Source organism: Lagopus leucura, unplaced genomic scaffold, assembly GCF_019238085.1.
Source record: "Lagopus leucura isolate 7727_CA_CO unplaced genomic scaffold, USGS_WTPT01 Super-Scaffold_100002, whole genome shotgun sequence".
Taxonomy (NCBI): Eukaryota; Metazoa; Chordata; class Aves; order Galliformes; family Phasianidae; genus Lagopus; species Lagopus leucura.
The window spans coordinates 47,050,102-47,069,680 of NW_024962263.1; the positions used below are offsets into that span (position 1 = coordinate 47,050,102).

Genomic DNA, 19,579 nt, shown 5'->3' on the forward strand with positions numbered 1-19,579 from the left:
AATAACTCAACTGAATGTAGAATGCATTAAGTTTAAATTCCACTGCCACTAAACACTTAGAAAAGATACTTCAGTTTCTGCACTTAAAAAGAAATACGCTGTCCTGGTGAATTCGACATGCAAACAGAAGCTGCATGCATTAATAGCAACAGCCTCTTCTGCTGCACTGTAAGAAGCCATACACAGCAGGAAGGCATTTCCCTCCTATTTCAGACACCGTCACCACCCCAGCTACAGAGGAAATGCTAAATAATAACCAATCCTAGAAGCTGAACACAACCAGGTCCTAAGAAAAATTCTTCATGTGGGTAGGTTCCATTTTCGAAGAACAGTTCGAGTTTTTCCAGACATTGCTTCAATCTCTCAAGGCAGGCCTGTCATCTGGCAATGCCTCTATTAGTTCTCTCTGCCTGGCCTTCCTTGAAGTGTTAAAAGAAAGGCCGTGTGTCCAGCTGTTTCTCTTTCACATGCCTTTATTTACCATTCTCTTCCTGTCACTGTCAGGTCTTAGTGTTAGAAGCGCTGCAGTCCTACTTAAAACTATGCTGACAATGCTGCAGAGGCAGTAGTAGCAGTGAAAACTACTCTTAGAACAAAACCATACTCCATGAAGTGCACCTTATGCCCTTTGAAAAGGCAAGTTAGTGTTGTGGGATCAGGAAACTCATGAAATCACTCCCCACAACCCAGTAAAAAAGAGCTGATGGAAACAAAAGCTTAGCAAGACAAAAGAAATTATCTAAATAAATGCTTCAGCTGTGAATTGCTGTTACTAAAATAGCTCAAAATAATGGGCAAAGGTGACACTGGAGATCAGTCATGTGATAGGACAATAATTAATAGAGGGAATTGCTCGTGAAGCAGAAAAGAATTGGCTTGCTTGAATTGCAGAAAGGATCTTTCTGTCTTTCTGGGTCCTTTCTAAATGAACCACTTAACTGAGATTCAACTAGAGTGACAGGATGCCACCAAGACATCCTCTCATGGACTAGCATGAGTATTTCCATTCACTGTAAGATTCTCTTTAATTTCTTTAGGTCTCAAAACATGAATTACAAGTCTCATTGTGATGGAGAATACCATTTAAATCATTTATGTGATCATCATCCAAAAAAAGTGATCTCAGTGCTAGTAAGGTGACAATGCTGCCAAATGCCTATGGCCAAGGATCTGATAGATTGCACTGCTCTTCTCCCACTAAGCCCCCATGCACTAATCCATCTGTCCTGTTAGACTGAGCCACTTCTCTGCAGAAGGTCACACATCAAGGAAGCATTGAGACCCCTTTGGGTCTTCTGCTCCTATGAACCCATAGATCTATGCTGACTATACTATGCAGAGCTTCTTTTCTGCCTTAGCAGAGCAGAGCTGAGAAAGAGGAGTACAAGTGGGTGGGGAGAAAGGGGAGCTGTGCCTTAAAATTCTTCCACCCCTACTCATATGCTGGTGAGGAAAGACCATGAAGGTAAAAGTTCTTATTCTAGAGTAGCTATAGACTAATGCTGCAGACACAATCAACCTCTGATAACCACTTTCAGAATTACAATATCCTGCCATGTTTATCTGCCACCACCACTATGAAACATTCTCATGCTATATGTTCAGTGAACCCGTTTTCTTAAAACTGCACTTCTATTACATCTATTCTATATACATACAACCCTTTACTCATGCATTCAAAAGCTTTCTAATTACTTAATTCCATTAAGTTACCAAAGCCACATATTTTCCATTTAGAAGATATATAAAGTGAGAATGTGAGAATTAAAGAGTCTAATTATCTGAAAAAGTCCTAAGATGCTATAAAAAGTATGAAGTTAATGCTGTCCTATATTTTGTTACATATAACCTCATGTGACACATCTAAGAGTATACTTTGACAGCACAGGAAAAAAGGTCTCCAAAAGACCAAAAAAAAAAAAAAAAAAAAAAAAAAAAAAAAGTGAAAGGTTAAAAAAAAAAGTGAAACAAAACAAATATCCCAACACCCCCAACTTCAGACTTAAATGCAGTATTTGTACAGCTTTTGATTGTAATAAACCACAGAATGTATGCCGGGCAAAAAACTATGGTGGAAAGTCAGTGTTCTTTACTTTGTTTTAGTATGTAAACACAGGGATCTGCAAAGATGCCATTTGTCTGAAACACAGTGGATCAGAGAAAGAAAAGTCAGTCTCTAACCTCCTATGAACAAAGAAACCTAATTTCATTCCGAAACAAAGGGAACTAAATTTATCGCTCTAAGACAGCCCCAGGACGTCCAAGCATGAAATTGAAGAAAAGGAGTTGCCAAAGACATGCAGAACAATCTTTTTAAAGTTACCTGGAATCAGGATATTTTGTAAGCGTGGCCAAGCTGCTGGTATACATGTGCCCACCCACATCAATGTGAACTGGTGCGTTGGATTTTGTGAGTTGTGCTGGAGTGGGGATGCCTTGATTGTTCAATGGAGATGCAGGGGATCTAGTGATCAGAGGTCTTGACATATTGGGCCGACTGTCCTGTGAAGAGATAGACCCGGATTAATGATCTTCTTGAAAACCTCGCAGAAACCCACAGTCTCCAGTCAACAGTTCTGTTGTAGCCTCAGCTTACCATTTTCATCTTATTAAAGCACAGATAAATCCTTGGCAGTTTTTAAAATCAATCCACTTGTAAAAGTCTTAACTGGCTGCATTTCAAATAGGTAAAGCGTGGCAAAATGCAGCGATCGAGCCCCCAAAGTAGAAATCACATTTGATACAACAAGTTCCTCCTGAACACTGCTCATGACAGACAACCCATACAGAAAAGAGAAAGAAGCTCGTTCTCGTACTTCAGAGCTGATAAAGTCTCTGACAAAAGCACCACGAGCCGCAGACAGAAAGCCTAAGAACAATTACTATTTTCTTTAATTAAAACCCACAGGTAGAATTTATGTTCCTTCCCAAGCCCTCAGTCACTGCAATGCAGTCAGAAGAGAAATACGAACCCTCAACTCCTCCATTCTGCACACTCTTCTCTTGAATTTCCAACTCACATAGCACAGAAACAGAAGCAGAAACACCTGGACTAGTCAACTGTTCACGCACTGCACACCGCTGGACATCGGCAGCCTTTGAGAAAGACATCTTCCATTTAAAAGTTACACGGATGGCGAGAGCTGCCCCTGCGTGCCCCACATAGGCGGCGGGTCTGAGCGGCTTCCCCGGGCAGGCGGGCTCCCAAAGTGGAGCGGGAGCTGATGCTGATGAAACCAACTTTTAGTCACAAAGGCAGGGATGTAACGCCAGCAAGCAGCGTGCTCCTCGTCTGCGCGCCCGGCGGGGTGGGGCAGGGCAGAGCCATTTGCCCGAGCCAGTAAGGCAGGCTGTATTCAAAGCTGGGGATTAAAATAGAAATGCGTTCGAGAGCGGTTTTGGGACGACCGCGCTTTCTGCTGAAGGAAAGCTCCACACTGGTGGAATCTTACAGAGATGCCCTGAGAAATAAAAGCCCTTGCAAATTATGCAGTTTTACATTTAAAAGGTAAGCAAAGCAGTGAGAAGTCAGATACACTTCATCACAAAACTCTCTTTGTTCTTTCAACACGTCTTTTAGCTGCAAAACCTAATGGCTTCTTTGTAAACATCTCACAGATCTGGGTACTAAGCCTCACTGAAGCAGAGTTACGGGGAATTTGGACTGGCGAAGCCCTTTGCTGTTGAAAACATGTATGTTTTTCATGGCTGTTAAAGATTCAAACCATAAAGGCAACGTGAGCCAGGTAAATGTCTAACCCAAATGATTTACAGGCCAGTGTTGCACAATAAATTCAAGTAATACGTAACAAAAGGCATCTATAAACCACAAGGTACTTAACTAATTTTCTTTCATATACAAAAGCAAGCTTTGGTCAAATACTGATAAAAATGAAGAGGATGAAGAAAAACGCCTAGTTTAGATGTTGGAGTTGGGGGGAGTGCTGCTTGTTTTGCTTTTTTTTTTTTCTTCCCCTGTTTCTACATAAGCAGAAGTTAATATAAATTTGCAGAAATACCACTCTTAATTACTACAATTGCTTGAGGAGGTGCCTGCAGCACAATGAAGACAAGTCCAGACAAAATACGGTACACACGCTATGCAAAACTAATGTATGCTATAAATGCTATGTGGTACAACCACCACCCAAGATGTTAGTGATCTGCAGCAAGGTACTTAGCAAAATAATGAAGAAAAAATTAAAAATGATGACTGGAAAAGTGGAAATAAGAAGGCAAGAAATGATACTGACTGAGGATAAAGTGTGCACAGTGGGGTACAGAACACATTCCAGTGCTCAAAAGCGGGCAAACAATTTGAAAAGCCAACAAAGAAAGCTGAGACTAAAAAGAAAAATAAATTCTGTAACTTGTATGGAATAGACAGCATCACCCCCCTTACTGGGATCCTCTCTGTCACAAAAACACAGCCCTGTAACAATTTAGCAGACCGCAGCACTGTGGAGCCTGTAATAGTTTTTCAATTGGACACATTCTCCTGTATATTCTGCCCAGGGCTGCTCGGGAGAAAATGAACAGATTTTCAGGGTTAATATTGTAGTTAGGCTGGGACCTCATTCAGCAGAGCTGTGATAATGCTGGGCATATGAAACAGGAGGAAAAGGCATAGGAAAAACATCACCACAAGTATGGGAAATAGCCCAAAAGACCGTGGGCATTTCACAAGACAAAACAAAAGGTAAGAAAACAGAACTGGTTTCCAAAAGTGAGACATAACCAAGCAGCCCTGTACACAGTTTACCATTAAAACTCCCAATAAATAAATATCTAGAACTATATTAAAACCATTGCTATTTTATTTCACCGTCCTCCTTCTCAACATTCCCCCTTCAAGCTAACTACATCATTCTGTCTCAAGAAACAATGCTCGAGTGTTCAACATTTAGATACTAAATACAATAACCTAATGCTGCTCCAGTCCTAGCTTACAAAGATGAAACTCATTCACTACTCCTTTGGAGACCACTGTGAAATTATGCAGCGGTAGCTCTGCTATTCCACTACTTTTGTCCAGTTAGCCTTGAGAAATTGATGCAGAAATGGTATTCAGAGAACTGAGTGATTAAAAAACAACTTCTTCTGTGTGGCACATCCCAGCCAGCATAGCAGAGAAGATCATTGTTCAACAGGCATAGTGTTAGACCACTCTGCTTAACAGATTGGAGTTAAATGGTTGTATTAGTTCAGCTATGGAGACAATGAGTTAGGAAGATAGTCCCCCTGCAAAAACATCCAGAACTATCACAAATATGAATTGAGCAAGCTTAGACAGAAAAAAGTGGTTACAGTTAAGGCACTACTGGTAACTTAAACTTCCACTAACCTGCAGTAATTACAAATACCATTCCTTAGAAACAATTAGAGGAGTGAAGGGAGTCGTAGAAACCAAACTCAGCGGGATCCAACCGATTACAAGCTATTTAAAACAGCTGGTAACAAAAACAACCCAAAGGCTCCTCGGCAGCCTCCTTTGGTGTGCTCTGTCTCACGTAGGTCCCTGTGCCCAGGAAGGGTTTGTACTTCAACCATGGCTGCTCCCATATGGGAGGGAGATCATGCAGGTGGTTTTCTGCCTTGGGAATTGCACTGACTTCATTCATGAGTGGGACACAATGCACAGCCAGCGTCTGTGCTGGCTGTAGGATCAGTAATCTTCCTGCTCTGCTAGCAGTTCACTTTTCCACTTGGTATATTTCCTTTACAAATATTTCAATATTTATCCTATGAAAAAATTAAATAAGAACAGGAAATCCCAAGTTTCACAACACTTCCCGTGGACTGAAATACTTGAGATACTTTGTGAAATATTTGTCATTATTTCTACTCCAGTATTTTGATCCCAACAACTTTTCAATTAATGAGTTCCGATTTCAAACAAACTTATTGCTCAAACTACATACTCAAAAGAGCTACTAAAAGCTATATACTGGGCAGGTTAAAGATATTTAAGTTTTACAAGATGCTGCAGTTTTGGTTCAGCACACAAAAGTACAATTTGGTTCTCCTCTGTTTCCCTGCTGTTACTAGAGGGAGCCTTCAAATAACAAGCAGTTGGTAGGTCCAGGTCTTTCGAGTACATCTGAATCCACTTCTCACTTTCTGCCCTATGTGAGCCATCATGTAAAGTCAACAGAACCAAAAGTAGCCTTATCTGAACTCTTTTCTGAATCTACAAAAATCCTTAGGACCAAGATGGCATTCTGCCAAACGGTACTGAGGGTCATGGTGGAAACCTTTCAGATCTCCTCACTCCCTGCCTTTTTTTTCTTTCTCACCAACTAAGTCAAAAAGTATTGCTAAAGAATAAGCATTTACATCCAGGCTGGAAAAAAAAAAAACAAAACTGTAGGACTGAGATGTGCACCAGAACATCCGGTCTACCAAAGAACAACACAATAACCACATCAACGTGGTGGCAATTGGAGGAAATAAGAAATATCTGAAGAATATAAGGTATTACAATGTACTGCTAAGAGTACTAACTCAAAGAGACAAGATGCTCTGAAAATATTCGCTCATGTTAGGCTGCTCTGATTAGAAGTGGTTTCAGAAGTGTTATTTACACTCTGTGGTCTTAAGCAAAGTCATTTCAGTTCCCTTCTCATGCCAAGAACCTTGACAAAAACCACACCACTACAAGACAAACCAAGCTCACTCACTGTATGATCAGCATTCAAGAGCAAAACATCTACTTAACTCCCATGACCAAGAGGATCATTTTAGACTGTGGGTCAAGGCATATCTGGCCAGGGTTAATAAAGCAAACACACTGTCCATGAGCCAGCCCAGCTCAAGAAGAAACATATAAATGCTACTCAGTATGCTTCAGTTCTAGTCTTTGTACCAAACTGTAAAGTACTGGATCCTCCCTGTCACAATTCAAACAATTATCCCTGTTGAGAAAGTCAGTTACATACTTCAAACATTCTTGGACTTTTCAGGGGGAGACAAGGATAACTTGTCTCACCCAGGCAGGCCAGAAGAAATGATAATCATGTAACAGTTCATTGTAACACATTCAATCATTACATTTTCTTACAATAGAAAGCCGTAAGAGATGTTTCTCTCCACAGCTCTGTGTCGAGGAACCACCTGACGTGGCGAAAGTAGTCAGCATAGTCACACCAACAATTTCCAGCAGAAACATATTTGACATATCCCACCGTGTGGAAAGTGAATCCAAACAGCTAAAAATCTTCCAAAGATAGAGGCACAAGGGCTTTTTCCTTCAGTACATAGCAGGAGCCATTCAAATCTCACAGTTAGCTGTGCTCCTTGACTCTGAAATAACAGTGGGCTGATCCTCAGGGGAGCTTGCGGTGATGCACAAAATACTGCTTCAAGTCCCTCATACAAACCAAGAACATTAAGATGACTCTGATTTGGCTCCTGCAGAAGTGTCCTCATTCTGAGGAGACACTTTTTTCAAAAGAAACATTTCATTAAAGATTAAAAAAAATCACTATCATGTCTCACCACAACGCTTAAGCAAGTACCCTCCACTTTTTTCCAATTCAGCAGAAACAGTCACCACAACAAAGAGGCTGGAGAAAGCATTTATTCAATATAAACAGTATCAGTACAGTACAAACAACTCCTCTAGAAGGTGTAACAAACACAAAGAGATACAGAGCTGTGTGTCCAGGAAGCTTGTTCTGCTGGAAGGGGAAAATCCTCCAGGCTAGTGACATCCTCACAATGAGCTCCCTGGTTTTGGCCATGGTACACCACGTCCACAGAGAACACCAGGTTGTGCTAGCCCCTCTGACAGACCTGCAAGGTGGTCAGGGACTGTACACAGCACAGAGTATGCCAGATGCTTTTCAGTCTCCTAATTGCAATGGCAGTGCCTTCTCTTCATCTTCATTCTGAAGAACAGACACAAAGAAGTGGTTCAGACCCTTTGCAAAAAGTCTTAACGCTTTTTGCACTTCACACACATCAATGCTCTTTTTTCTTCTTCTTCTTCACCTTTACACTGATGGTAGCTCTCTGAGGAGATGTCTGGGCTGTAATGGTGCCATCAGGTCTGCAAAACAAAGAAGTAACGCATCACTTTCCCTGGCAAAAATCTGCCGATTGTGCTGCAATGTTTTGCCTTTCATCAATATAATCTGAATGCTCTTTCCCTTGCAGCTGCAAGCTTTAAACTGCTGACTCTGAACATTAAGAATTACGTTTATAAAGCAAAACTCCAAAACAATTGTTTGAGTGCTGTGTGAGAGACAGGCCCAAAACACCATCAGATGCAATTTAGTGCCACAGTAAGTTGAGATACTAGGCCCCCTGAGACTCAGTGGTAGTAGTAGAAGAATTATTTTAGATCTCTGGAGGAAAAACCTCATTTTACATCCGGAATGCCTGTCAACATGTGATGGAAGACTAAATTATTCTATACAAGACAGTCAAGTACAATAGAGAGCTTGAGAAGTCAGGACGGTTTCTCTGAGATGCTGAAGCACTGACTGCAGCACAAGACCAACTACTTTAACAAGCAGCACTCTGCCTACAACCACTGCCATGTCTGCAGCACTCAGTACAATTTGCAGAAATACAGACAGCAATGCATTTCATAACAAGGTGCGTGACAAGTGACTGCCTGAGAGAAGTCAGAGATACTCAGAGGGTATCACAGCCAGGGAATATGGTCCAGGCCATCAAAAGGCCATCAAAGGCCATCATCTTTGCCCAGAGAGGCTGTGGATGCCCCATCCCTGCAGGTGTTCAAGGCCAGGTTGGACGGGGCACTGGGCAGCCTGGTCTAGTATTAAATGTGGAGATTGGTGGCCCTGCCTGTGGTGGGGGGTTGAAGCTTTATGATCCTTGAGGTCCCTTTCAATCTAAGCCATTCTGTGAAAAGATGAAGATCTGCTGAACCAACTCCTGGAGGTGAGATCATCTGTATCATGCAATAGTCCAAACAACAAAGGTGACTGAGGCTTACCTGACAGGACAGTTTGCTGCTATGTCCTCCTTGTCCCAGAGGTGCTGACCCCAGTGGGCCCTCAAGACGAGTCTCCCTTGCTCCATATCCTACATGCTACTCTCACAGCCTCCTCCTCTGGATGCAGGCACGGCTGGGCACACCAGCCTGTGAAGTGCTGCAAGAGCTGGAGAGAACATGGTTGAATTTCCTTGGCACAATAAGTCTTGCTGGAACTTCATCTGAGTTGATCAGACCTAGAATAAACACCACAGGTGCAGAGAACCAAGGGCAAGGCAAGATCTACAGGATGAGGGGTATTTCTGCTGGATGGAGAGCACTGCCTACCTGGAGGTTCAGGACAGTGAAGAAGTCTTGAAATCTTCAAATCTTGAAGATTTGAAAATCCCAACATCAACATGCAGGTAGACAGTAGTCGAGCCTGCAGCAGACACCTAACTTCAGCAGAACAGCTCTAACCACAATTTCATCATAGACTGACCACTGAGAACTTAAGAAAATCTCTAATTAATTTGAGAAGGAGGCTTTAGGAATAAGGGCAGGAGCTATGCTTATACCATCATTGCAGCAAAGGCAATTCCAAATTCTAGTAAAAGTAAAGTTTACAGAGACAGAATTTCTCTCTTCAAGTGCCCAGAAATTTTTCTGAAGATTTCCCTAGGCCTTGAAACTGCATGCAAAAGTTTACCACTGCCCCTCAAGATATTCTATAGTTTGCAGTCTTTCTGGAAGATTAACTCAGCCCCTTGCTTGTTTGGGTAAGCATAACTGAGGCCAGACCAAATGCTTTCATTTATTACATTCAAGCACTGTAAGTAAAGCTCTATACTTCTGTATGTCCTACCCTCTTCTTGCCATATACACCCTCTAAACACTGGTCAAGCCAGTGGTAAATGTGGCTGGTGCAGGACTTGACTTAAGCCTATAGCTCAAGCTGGATCTTCTGCATATATGCAACCCAACACACTATTAAAATAAAATCCATGTTAAACTTGGGGGTCAAGCTCAGGTGCATCACCTCCTCCGGCACACTTTGCTAGCCACTTTGCTTTCTGTAATGGAAGCAGACTTCCATGGTCTTCAGACTTGATGCTGGTTGGATTCTCACTTGGGAAAAGAGGCACTGTAATTTACAAGCAAAACCGGATTTGAAAGCTGCTCTCAATTACTACACAGCACACAGCTGCCCACCCAACACTGTATAATCACAGGGTATACAACCCAGACTGCGGCCAGCAAAACCATCCCCTAAACCTTCGGGAGGATGAAGGAGGGCACCAGACCGAAGGCCAACAGACCTGCTGCACCACCTCTAATGGAGTCCTACAATGGGAATGGGACACATGCATGCAATTTTAGACCGTTTGTTCCACTAGGAGCTGATTTGCTCTACACTAGCTTCTACTCAAACTGACAGTAACATTGATTTAGGAGTGACCAAAAGGAAGAGCAGCTCCCCAGCCTGAGCCTCCTCTAACTACATGTGCCCAGCCCCAAATACTTGAAGGTATGCATAGCCAGGTACCTCCTTCTCATGCTTTTGTTCTCACAGACAGAAAGTGGATCCTGCCAGGTACTGCAGGAACTGCTACAAGCCACCAATTGCCAACAGATTCCTCAGCCTCATTGGAGACAGACTACAGTTATCTTGTATACATCCATGCAATTATTTTTATTTATTTATATTAATAAAAGGAAACACAGAGATGAGGAGTCCCTGGGAAAGAGGCTGCAAGGTCTGAGGAGCCTTGCACAGTCTGGCAACCCTGCCCACAACACTCCAGCTGATACAAAAGCCTTTGCTTCCACTGCCCTGAGGACAACTTCATTTATTTTTCTTTAAAGCTGGAAAATAGGTCACTCATTTCTCTTACCTCTATCAAACCTCAGGTAGCAGAAAGAGGGTGAATTTACCCATAACTGTATGAAAGCAAGCACACAAAGAAGTTTTGCCTTCTGGCAGAGGGCAGATGACAGACCCGTTCTCCTTCATACAAGGCCTTAGCTGTTCCAGCAGCAGCCTTGATCCAAACGCCATGGACCACCTCATCCTGGGTGCAGAGGTGTGGTCTGCCAGTGCCTTTGCAGACAAGATACCTGCCCTGGGACTCCACTGGTGCTCTCACCTCCTCCCTAGAAAAGACAGCCACCTGGGCAGCTACCCCCAGGCTGTGCTGGGAAGAACCCAGCACAGAGCAGCCAACAGTTCCTGCTGCAGCGATGCTATACCACAGCCACCTGGGCCCTGAGTGGTACACAGAGTTCAGGTCAGGAATGGAGGTGGGAAGGAGCAGCTCTGAACACACGAATCTGCCATCCACTCCTCCCAAGTGGACACCCCATAGGTTAAGCTGAATAAATAATTTCACTCATACTTCTCACTCAGGTCCTTTATCCACTTCCAGCAGGCACTCTGAGCATGTTCTGTAGGAGTCTTCACATATGAAAAAAAAAAAAAAGAGGGAAAAAAAAAAACAAAAACAAGCAACACAACGCTCCCTCCTGAGCTTAAAAAGGGAAGAGCTTTTCTTGGCCAGGACCATGCAAGTACATTTGAATGCAAAGTTAAACAACTCTTTAAAGATGGTGTCAAAATTTGAACGAGGAGAAAGACTAACTGGCTACATTCTTCATGAGTCTGCAATTTGTCCAATAATCTCCTGGTGAGAAGAAACACCAAAATACAAGCATTGCTAAAATCCGGCTGTTTTGTTTGTGAGTTCAGATCCTATCAGCTGTACATGAACAAAGATTAGCATCTTGAATTGCAGTCATATCTGAAGATTTTAAAGACTCATAAGAATGCAGACTACAGTGGGATAACTGGAAGATTGTCATTAACTGTCAGAATTTGAAAAATGGGCCTTTTCTGCAAATTTGACTCGCAACCCCAACAGAAGTAGGCCCACACTACTTTATTTAAAGTTAATTTACACTACAGTTTGAATAGCACCTGCCCTTGGGTATGTTCCAGAGGAACGTCTCCCTTTTCACAAAGCCAGGCTAACACCCATTGTAAAACTTCCAGAGGCACATTAGATGTCTGTTCTCCCCCCAGCAATTTCACCCTTAGAAGTAGAAGGAACGCTGCCAGTTACAGCCTGTGCTGAGGAAACATGAGTTATAATTTACCCTGGGAAAATTGCTGAACTGGGAGCTTCTGGTGTGGCATAGGTCTTGCCTTCGCAATCCAATGGTTCTTTTGATTCAGAGAGGCTTTGAAAGGGTGGTGATGAAAAACATAGCCTCACCCTTTGAATCAGCCAGCTGCCTGCTTTCCTTTGCACTTTTAAAATTTGTTTTATTAATTTGCCTGGGAGCAGAAAGAGATAATACTGACCCATATGGAGAAGATGCATTTTTGGACATATCAACAGAATATTATCTACTTCAGACTGAACAAGCAGCCAACAGAAAGAACCACCTTCATATAGCCTGAAGAATTTTATATCTGGAATCACCTTAAGAAAAAAAAAAAGCGCCTCTGTTAGCTCTTCCTGCCATATGAGAGGGACAAATCCTAAGAATCCAATAAAACTGTTTCTATGAAACGCTGTAATGCACTTGAGCTCTAAGCACTCTCTGGATGTTTCTTGCAGCAACAAATAATAAAATATTCTCAGTCTGAATTGTAATTTTGAAGACACTGTGTCCACTTAGTAATTATGAGACTAGACAATATAACAGACAGATAGCTTCATCTATAACCTCACAGTGGGAAAAAAAGACACAAAAGAGCTTTAAGACAATACCTTTGTAATTATCTAATTTACAATTAAGATGTCAACAAAATTGCAAGTTTGACAGTTAGAGTTCAAGCTAGTACAGAAATTGAAATACCATGGAAAACTGCAATGCTAAATTATACATCCTTCACTCCAGGAAGGATGAAATGAAACACTATAGCCAAAAAGAATCAGCCTTCAGGAGTCCTCTGTTGTCACAGGCTTTTCCTTCTCTCTATCATCCATTTCCCCTCCCAGTGCCGACCTAAGCAAAGCGGTGGTGCCACCTCAAAAAAAAAAAAAAAGGTTCTCTACCGAAAACCTGTCAGAGTGATAGAGACCAAGAGGGTGAAGGAAATGATAAAGACCAAACTTACTGAAACAACAGGCTTTTCAGAAGTCCTGGTTAATGCAGAGTGCAATAAGGAGAGTTTAGCCAGCTCTAAAATGATCCCATGCATTTCCAGGCCTGGCTAAAAGTTTCTCTCTTCTCTTGTAACTCTCATTAAAATTATCAGCCTACATATTTCATAATAAGCAGGAGAATGAAAAAGTCCAAGCACTATCATGAGAGAAATCGCCTTATTTATCATTAGCTATTTCAAAACGCACGTAGGTTACTTAATACCTTAGGACAGGCGGCATAACAGCACACAGGTGCTGGGAGAGGAATCAGGCTTATGTTGAAGGCACATACACAAAGTGACACAAGATGGTTGAGGTATCTCAGGAGCAATCCTAGCAAGCTACGGATGCACCACTGCATACAGGAGCTGAGTAAACAGCCCTCAGCCACCCAGATACTTTCCTACCCCTGCTCCATACCAAAACTCGGATGCTCTCTGGATCTTAAAGCCATCATAGGAGGAGGTATTGCTTTGAGGCAACTAGTGGAAAGGGGCTGAAGTCCTCAATTAAACTTAAAAGGCTTCATTAATGCAGTACTTTTTAGTTTGCTTCTACCCCTTTTCTATTTTGTTTTGTTTTTTGTTTTTTTTTTAAGTTTTCTTAAACATCGGAAAAACACTTAGGGATGAAAAGAGAAAAAGAATGGTATCCACACAACTGTGAGGTCAAGCAGTGACTTTTTTGCATGGCATGAAGGGCAGGATTTGAGAAGAGGAGAACACAGGATCCTGCTCTAGGAGAAGAGAAGCGTGCTTGGCAAGACGGCAAACATATGGCATAGGAACAAAGCATACTTTAGATTTGGTTCATTTGATTCCATTATGTGTAAAAGATACCTTTGGATCCAAGGCTAAGAAATACAATTCTGATTATTATTGTTTTCAGACCTGTAGGGATTCCTCCAAGTAGTCATAGTAGCTCATACGATAAAAACACTCATTTGCCAGCTAATTTTAGTGCATTTTGCCCACAAGGGTGGATTAACCACAAATCTATATAACCATGTGCTGTATGCACGCTGAAGCCACCACTGCTATCACCAACTTCATGAAGCAGCAGCTGACTAACTAGTTTTAGACAGAATGGTTTCTGTTAACTAGCTCAGCAAACTCACAATTTCATACTAAAAGACTTTGCTTGGTCTGACATGCAATAGACCACACACACATCCTCAGAATATCAGGAAAAGTGTCATATAATATTCATAAGCTTTGCATGGGCTGTTTCTGAGTCGAGTTTTGCACTTTGGTTATTACTAAACACATGAAGTGCCAGTGTTCGGACAACAAAATAACTGAATATGTCAAAAGAAGCATTAGAGACCATGTCTGTCACTCAGCAAAAAATATCTACCTTAACTTTCCCTAGCAATTTGCTTTTAACATTTCTAACATATAACATGAATTTCAAATTGACAAGCAAGAAATAAAGACACATTAGCAAACTCATGCTAAAGATACATATACCATGACATAGAAGCCAGCAGTATTTCTGTATTCTTCCAAACGACCAAATGAGGCAATTCTGAGACAGCTAGAAAGAAAAAGGGCAACAGGCAGCTTTACGAAGAAAATAAAAGCCAAGCTTATATTACACAAAGTTGCTTCGTTTTTAAAACAGAAGCTACATCAGACAACCTAAGGGCATGCACTGCCACTGGCAAGAACTGGATCAACCCCATGTGGAAAGAGTTCAGGTATGAAATTTCTCTTTTTGGTTGGTTATTCTGTAATAGTTCTTGGAGAAGCTGGCCATTGCCAAGAGGTTAGTTAGCATAATTTAACCACTGCTGAGGCAGTAAGCTTAAGTGAAACTGTCCTCATTCAAAACAACATCTGAAAAAATCTTTTATCTGCCTGGGGGGAAGACATCACCTAACAAGAGCCACAGAAATCAAATCCAGTGAGCATCTTGAGCGGTAATAACCAGTGGTACGAACTAGTAAGACCATGCTAACAAGGGGACACATCCTCTATAAACAGCTCAGGTCCAAAATTAACCATTCTGAACTACACCTGGCTTTTGCAACAGACAAAAAAAAATACTTCAGAGAAGGATCAAGCCACAAGGACTGGGCAGGACATATTTAGGAGAACAGTTTGAGTACATAATAATTACGTGCTTAGAAGACATGATAATTTAAGATCTGATACCATTTTTTCCACACAGAGGAATTCATTGACAGACCACTGCTTCAAAGGCACTTCCATATCAGACGCCAATTTGTCAGATTCCTCCTCTGCTGCCATCTGTCACACAGCAACAACACGCGTTATGTAGATACTGGGATACTGGTGGGAAGATTCAACATCTACTGCCACAGCACCAACATCCGCCTCAGATGTCACAGGCCAACATCTTAAAATAGGCATTACTTTCTCAGCAGCCCTCATACATCAAGATTTGTTTGATTTCCAAACAAATCTAACTGACTTAATATAGCGAAGTCAGTTTAACTTCCAAGGGGGAAAAAAAATGGATTAAAAAATATTTTCTACACAAAGTAGGCAGGAATGGAATCCTACCTCTACCTAAAACAAAACAACCAAAACCAAAACAAACAAAACCACAAAAAGAAAAAAGAAAAAAAAAAGAAAGAGCAAACCACACAACAAACAATGATTTTGAGACACTGTCCCTTATTTACCAAGGAGACACCACTGGAGGCTTTTCCCAGGCACACAGGGAACAAGACATTGCATGCTATGGAGAATGCTCAAATCAAATGCACCATGCAGCGGGCTCCCAACACTTAGGCTGTTCTTCACAAAAGTACTGCCTTACTGTGAATAAAAATAAAAACAAAACCACTGACTTCCAACAGACACCTGAGAAATGGAAGGAAGCATCACAGGAGGAATACTTAACAGCTCATGAAAGGACAGTCACACAGTAACACATCTCAAGGTGTTGAAAGAGCAGATCCAGATTAAATCTGGAGGATAACCCTCAAAGGACTTACTCTGGAAGTGGGCAGGCTTGGAGAAAAGGCCAGAAAGCCTAGGACCTGATGCGCTGCCCAACCTTTGTCCAGGAAGGTGGTACAGGACACCTGCAGCTCTGTCCCAAAATACTGGGCAGGAAAGCGGGGAGACTGCAGGGTCTCCAAGAGGCGAAAACAGAAGGCAATAGGGAAGCCAAGCGTGTGCTGGGAGTGGGAGAAGCAAGACAAAGCTTCCCTTGTTGGGGCAACAGTGCCCTGCCAGAAGAGAAAAGGGTAGGCTGGAGGAGGAGGCATTTAATTTGCAAGAGTGTGGAGAAGGGTGGTGAAACACAAAAAACATTCAATCTTTGCTTTGGTCTCTTTCACGGAACAAAAGTTTGCCTTCAGGAACAGCTGAATTGTAATGAGTAAGAGCACTTAGAGCAAACAGGAAAAGTTTCAGAAGACCTGTGATGAGCATGTAGCAGAGGGGGCAGAAATTAACTTCAACAATTCCTAAGTGATGGATTTGTCTCATGGCTATCATCTTAAATCCCATTATATACATACCCACGCTGAACACTTGATTTCTGCTGAGTGGTGCCCTGGAGCTGCAGAACTGAGGGGGATGAGTTAGGGGAAGGAGTGGAGTGGAAGGAGGGGATTTCTTTGTGTTTATCAGAAACACTAAATCTCAGGATTTCCATCCATGCTGCCTCGTAGAGGGAAGAGGGCTGCAGCCCAGGAGCCAACAAGCAGCAAGGGTATGTGTGTGCCTTACTCCACATATTTGAAAGCTGTGTGGAATGAGGTGTGGCAGTGGAATTCATAAATCCAGTCCTAGCTGGAAACAGTGGCGGGTTGCCAACCACGCCATAAAGGTCCTGTCATCTCAGCTCCAAGTAACGTCCTCAGGATCCCAATGTTTTCTCAGACTGAGGTGTGCCACAGCTGCAGAAAAGAGTTATAGTGCAGTCACAAAGTGCAATACCTACCCTATTCCCTTAAACAAAACCTCATAACCCACCTTACCATGATGAACCTCACAAAGGGTTCAATACCATTGTAGCTTCACCAAGAACAGCACTCCTGCCAACAGTAACGTCACCTGACCACAAGCCGGTCTGGACGTTTCCATGAAGCTGAAACAGAAGTAACTGGTGATGGGTACCCAGTAGCAAGGATGGAGGCCCACCGTGTGTGACCAAGACAACGCAAACTGCAAGTGATATCAGTGGGACTACAAACCCCAGAAGAAATCAGAATGCGTGCCTAAGCTGTTGAATTAGAAGAGATTCTCAAAACACAAAAAGGAAATGAAAGACAGACAAACTCTACTTCACAGATCAGAATCAATGATGACTACTATTTTTTATAAAGAGTCTAATAACACAGTACAAACAAATTCCTCTCTTCTGAATCCTGGCATCATTTGGTATCTTCAATTCAAAAAAACAACAAATCAAAACCCAAACAACTGCACGCCTTTTTTCTTCCTCCCCTTCTTCTCGCTCTTTTGCCATGCTGACGCTTGTTTGCATTATGTCTATTTTGAGCTAAATTAAGTAGGAGCAGCAGAGCTTTGATTCAGTAGTAGCAATAAATGGGGTTAGCCTGGCATTGATCTGTGTAAAGGGCCAAAGCTGGGACTGCCAGCAGCAAAACATGGTCAGTGAACTCTGCAGTGCAAGTGACCCTGCAGCTGAATTCTTAGCCCTGATTACAACAGAAATAGACTTGCTTTCCTGAACAAAGAGTATTTCAGACAGCAGATTAGCAAGCGAAAGTGCACTTATAACAGAGGATTGAGGAAATGGAACAAAAATAAGAACCACCACACGCTTCCGAGTATTTTAGATAGCTCCTAAACAGTGCAAAACAAATGCACACCTTGCTTTGCGTTTTAGTTACTCCAGCCAGCACTAGGCCTGAATACTAAGGAAGATACAGTTTATTGCGTATCAGCTGAACAGCTTCAGCAAGTAAGTAGGCAGCACAAAAGATGAGGAAAAGCCATGTTAAGGACAGCATACTGGAGAAGTCAGAACATCTGCCTAGCAATCCTACAGAAAGGGAAGTCATGCTAACTACAAGAGGCAAGACACCCGTCATAAATCATGCTTCAAATTCAGACAGCAAATTTATATACAACCAGAATTTCACAATCCTTAGGAACACAGATCAAATCTGCTAGCTCGCAGATGTCTGGGTGTCTGTACTGTTGTGCAATGCAAAAGAGGGAGAGAATATCAGTATGTCCAGTCTCCCAACTATGAGGTTTAATCAGTGCATTCACAATGCGGAACAAAGTGCCTTGTTTGAGCTGCAGACTCCCCAGTCTTAAGCCAACTAGGGTAGGTTCAGGTCCCTGGACAGGGATCCCATTTAGGTAGGTCAGGAAGCAGCAGAACTGACTGCTGCCCCATATGGACCCCAGCTCCTGCAGCAGACTGAGGAAAGTGGGGACTCACAGATCATCCCACTTCCTCTTCTAACCAACTTCTATTCCATGTTTCACCATGAATGCTCATTAACACAAGCATTTCCTTAGAACAAGCACTACAAAATACTGAGTCTAATCCACTGCCTGCCCACAGCAGGAGGTTGGAATTGGATGATCTTTAAGGTCATTTCCAACTGAAGCCATTCTGTAATTCTATGAAATCCTTATGAAAGCCCATAAAAGCTTTCATCTCATTTCTCCCAGAAAATCCCTCTATGGATTTCTGTTGCTTGATTTAAGTAGCAAGGTGGGGGGCATGGAGGAAAGAGAGGGTGGTTCTAAGAATCTGCTGGTGCACTGACAGTCTGAATAAAAAAACAAGGCAGAAATCCGTCAGATTGTGCTCTGTGTTTTAAATGCCACTCTTCTGCCTTGCTGCTCTTTATGGGCTGACTGCAGCCTTTGCTGGGGTTTGTGGCAGCTGCAGTGCCCGAGCACAGGACATGCGGTTGTCACAATGACTGGGAACTTGCTGACTGATTTATGGGAACTTACAAAACCACAAAACCAGAAGATATTTGTATTCACTCATATCCTGAGTGCTCCTTTCACCTCTCATTGAACAGCTCCCATGCAAGTCAGTGAAAGTTTCTGTATAGTTCAAAAGTCACTCTCGGCAGACTTAAAGCATCACACCGCAGTGCCCAGACCAAGCAGCTTGAGGCCAGCGTGCCCACACTCGTAACAGCAACTCCAAATTAAGCCATCATCTTAACTTGGTAATGGTTATTGAGACATCTCAAATGGATCGTCTCATTATTAAAAAAAAGGCAATTACGGTAAATTAGACTTCTCACCAGAACAACAGCCTAAGCTTTAAATTTGCTACGATACATGCCTGACCACCCTTTTTAAATGAGGATAGCTGAGGGCTCCGACTCACCATCACTCAGCAAACAGCTGTGCAATTTGGGACGGCTCCTTCTCACCGCTCCTCTCCCTGGGGTCACTGCCCTGGGGCAGTGCCGGCAGAGCTGACCACGTGCCCGTGCCTCGTGCATGCCCCGTCACCAGCTGGGCAGCCCAGTGCCCATCCCCAGCGACAAGGGCAGCCC

At 42.5% G+C, this 19,579-nt stretch overlaps 1 protein-coding gene across 3 annotated transcripts in view; it reads right to left on the bottom strand.

The window, feature by feature from the left end:
- The window catches only part of KCTD1 (potassium channel tetramerization domain containing 1), a 46,922-nt gene extending 30,399 nt beyond the window's left edge, over nt 1-16,523 (bottom strand). Inside the window, exons 1-2 of one of the 3 annotated variants that reach the window (XM_042869239.1) lie at nt 16,061-16,523; nt 2,324-2,502 (exon numbers count right to left, since the gene is read on the bottom strand). In XM_042869239.1, coding sequence (XP_042725173.1) covers nt 2,324-2,502; nt 16,061-16,336 — 455 coding nt within the window. In that variant the 5' untranslated portion in view covers nt 16,337-16,523. Of the gene's footprint in view, nt 1-2,323; nt 2,503-2,972; nt 3,263-5,344; nt 5,436-16,060 lie in introns of those variants that run through there. The other 2 variants (XM_042869242.1, XM_042869241.1) reach the window with 2 other exon arrangements.
- Nucleotides 16,524-19,579: the final 3,056 nt, after the last annotated feature.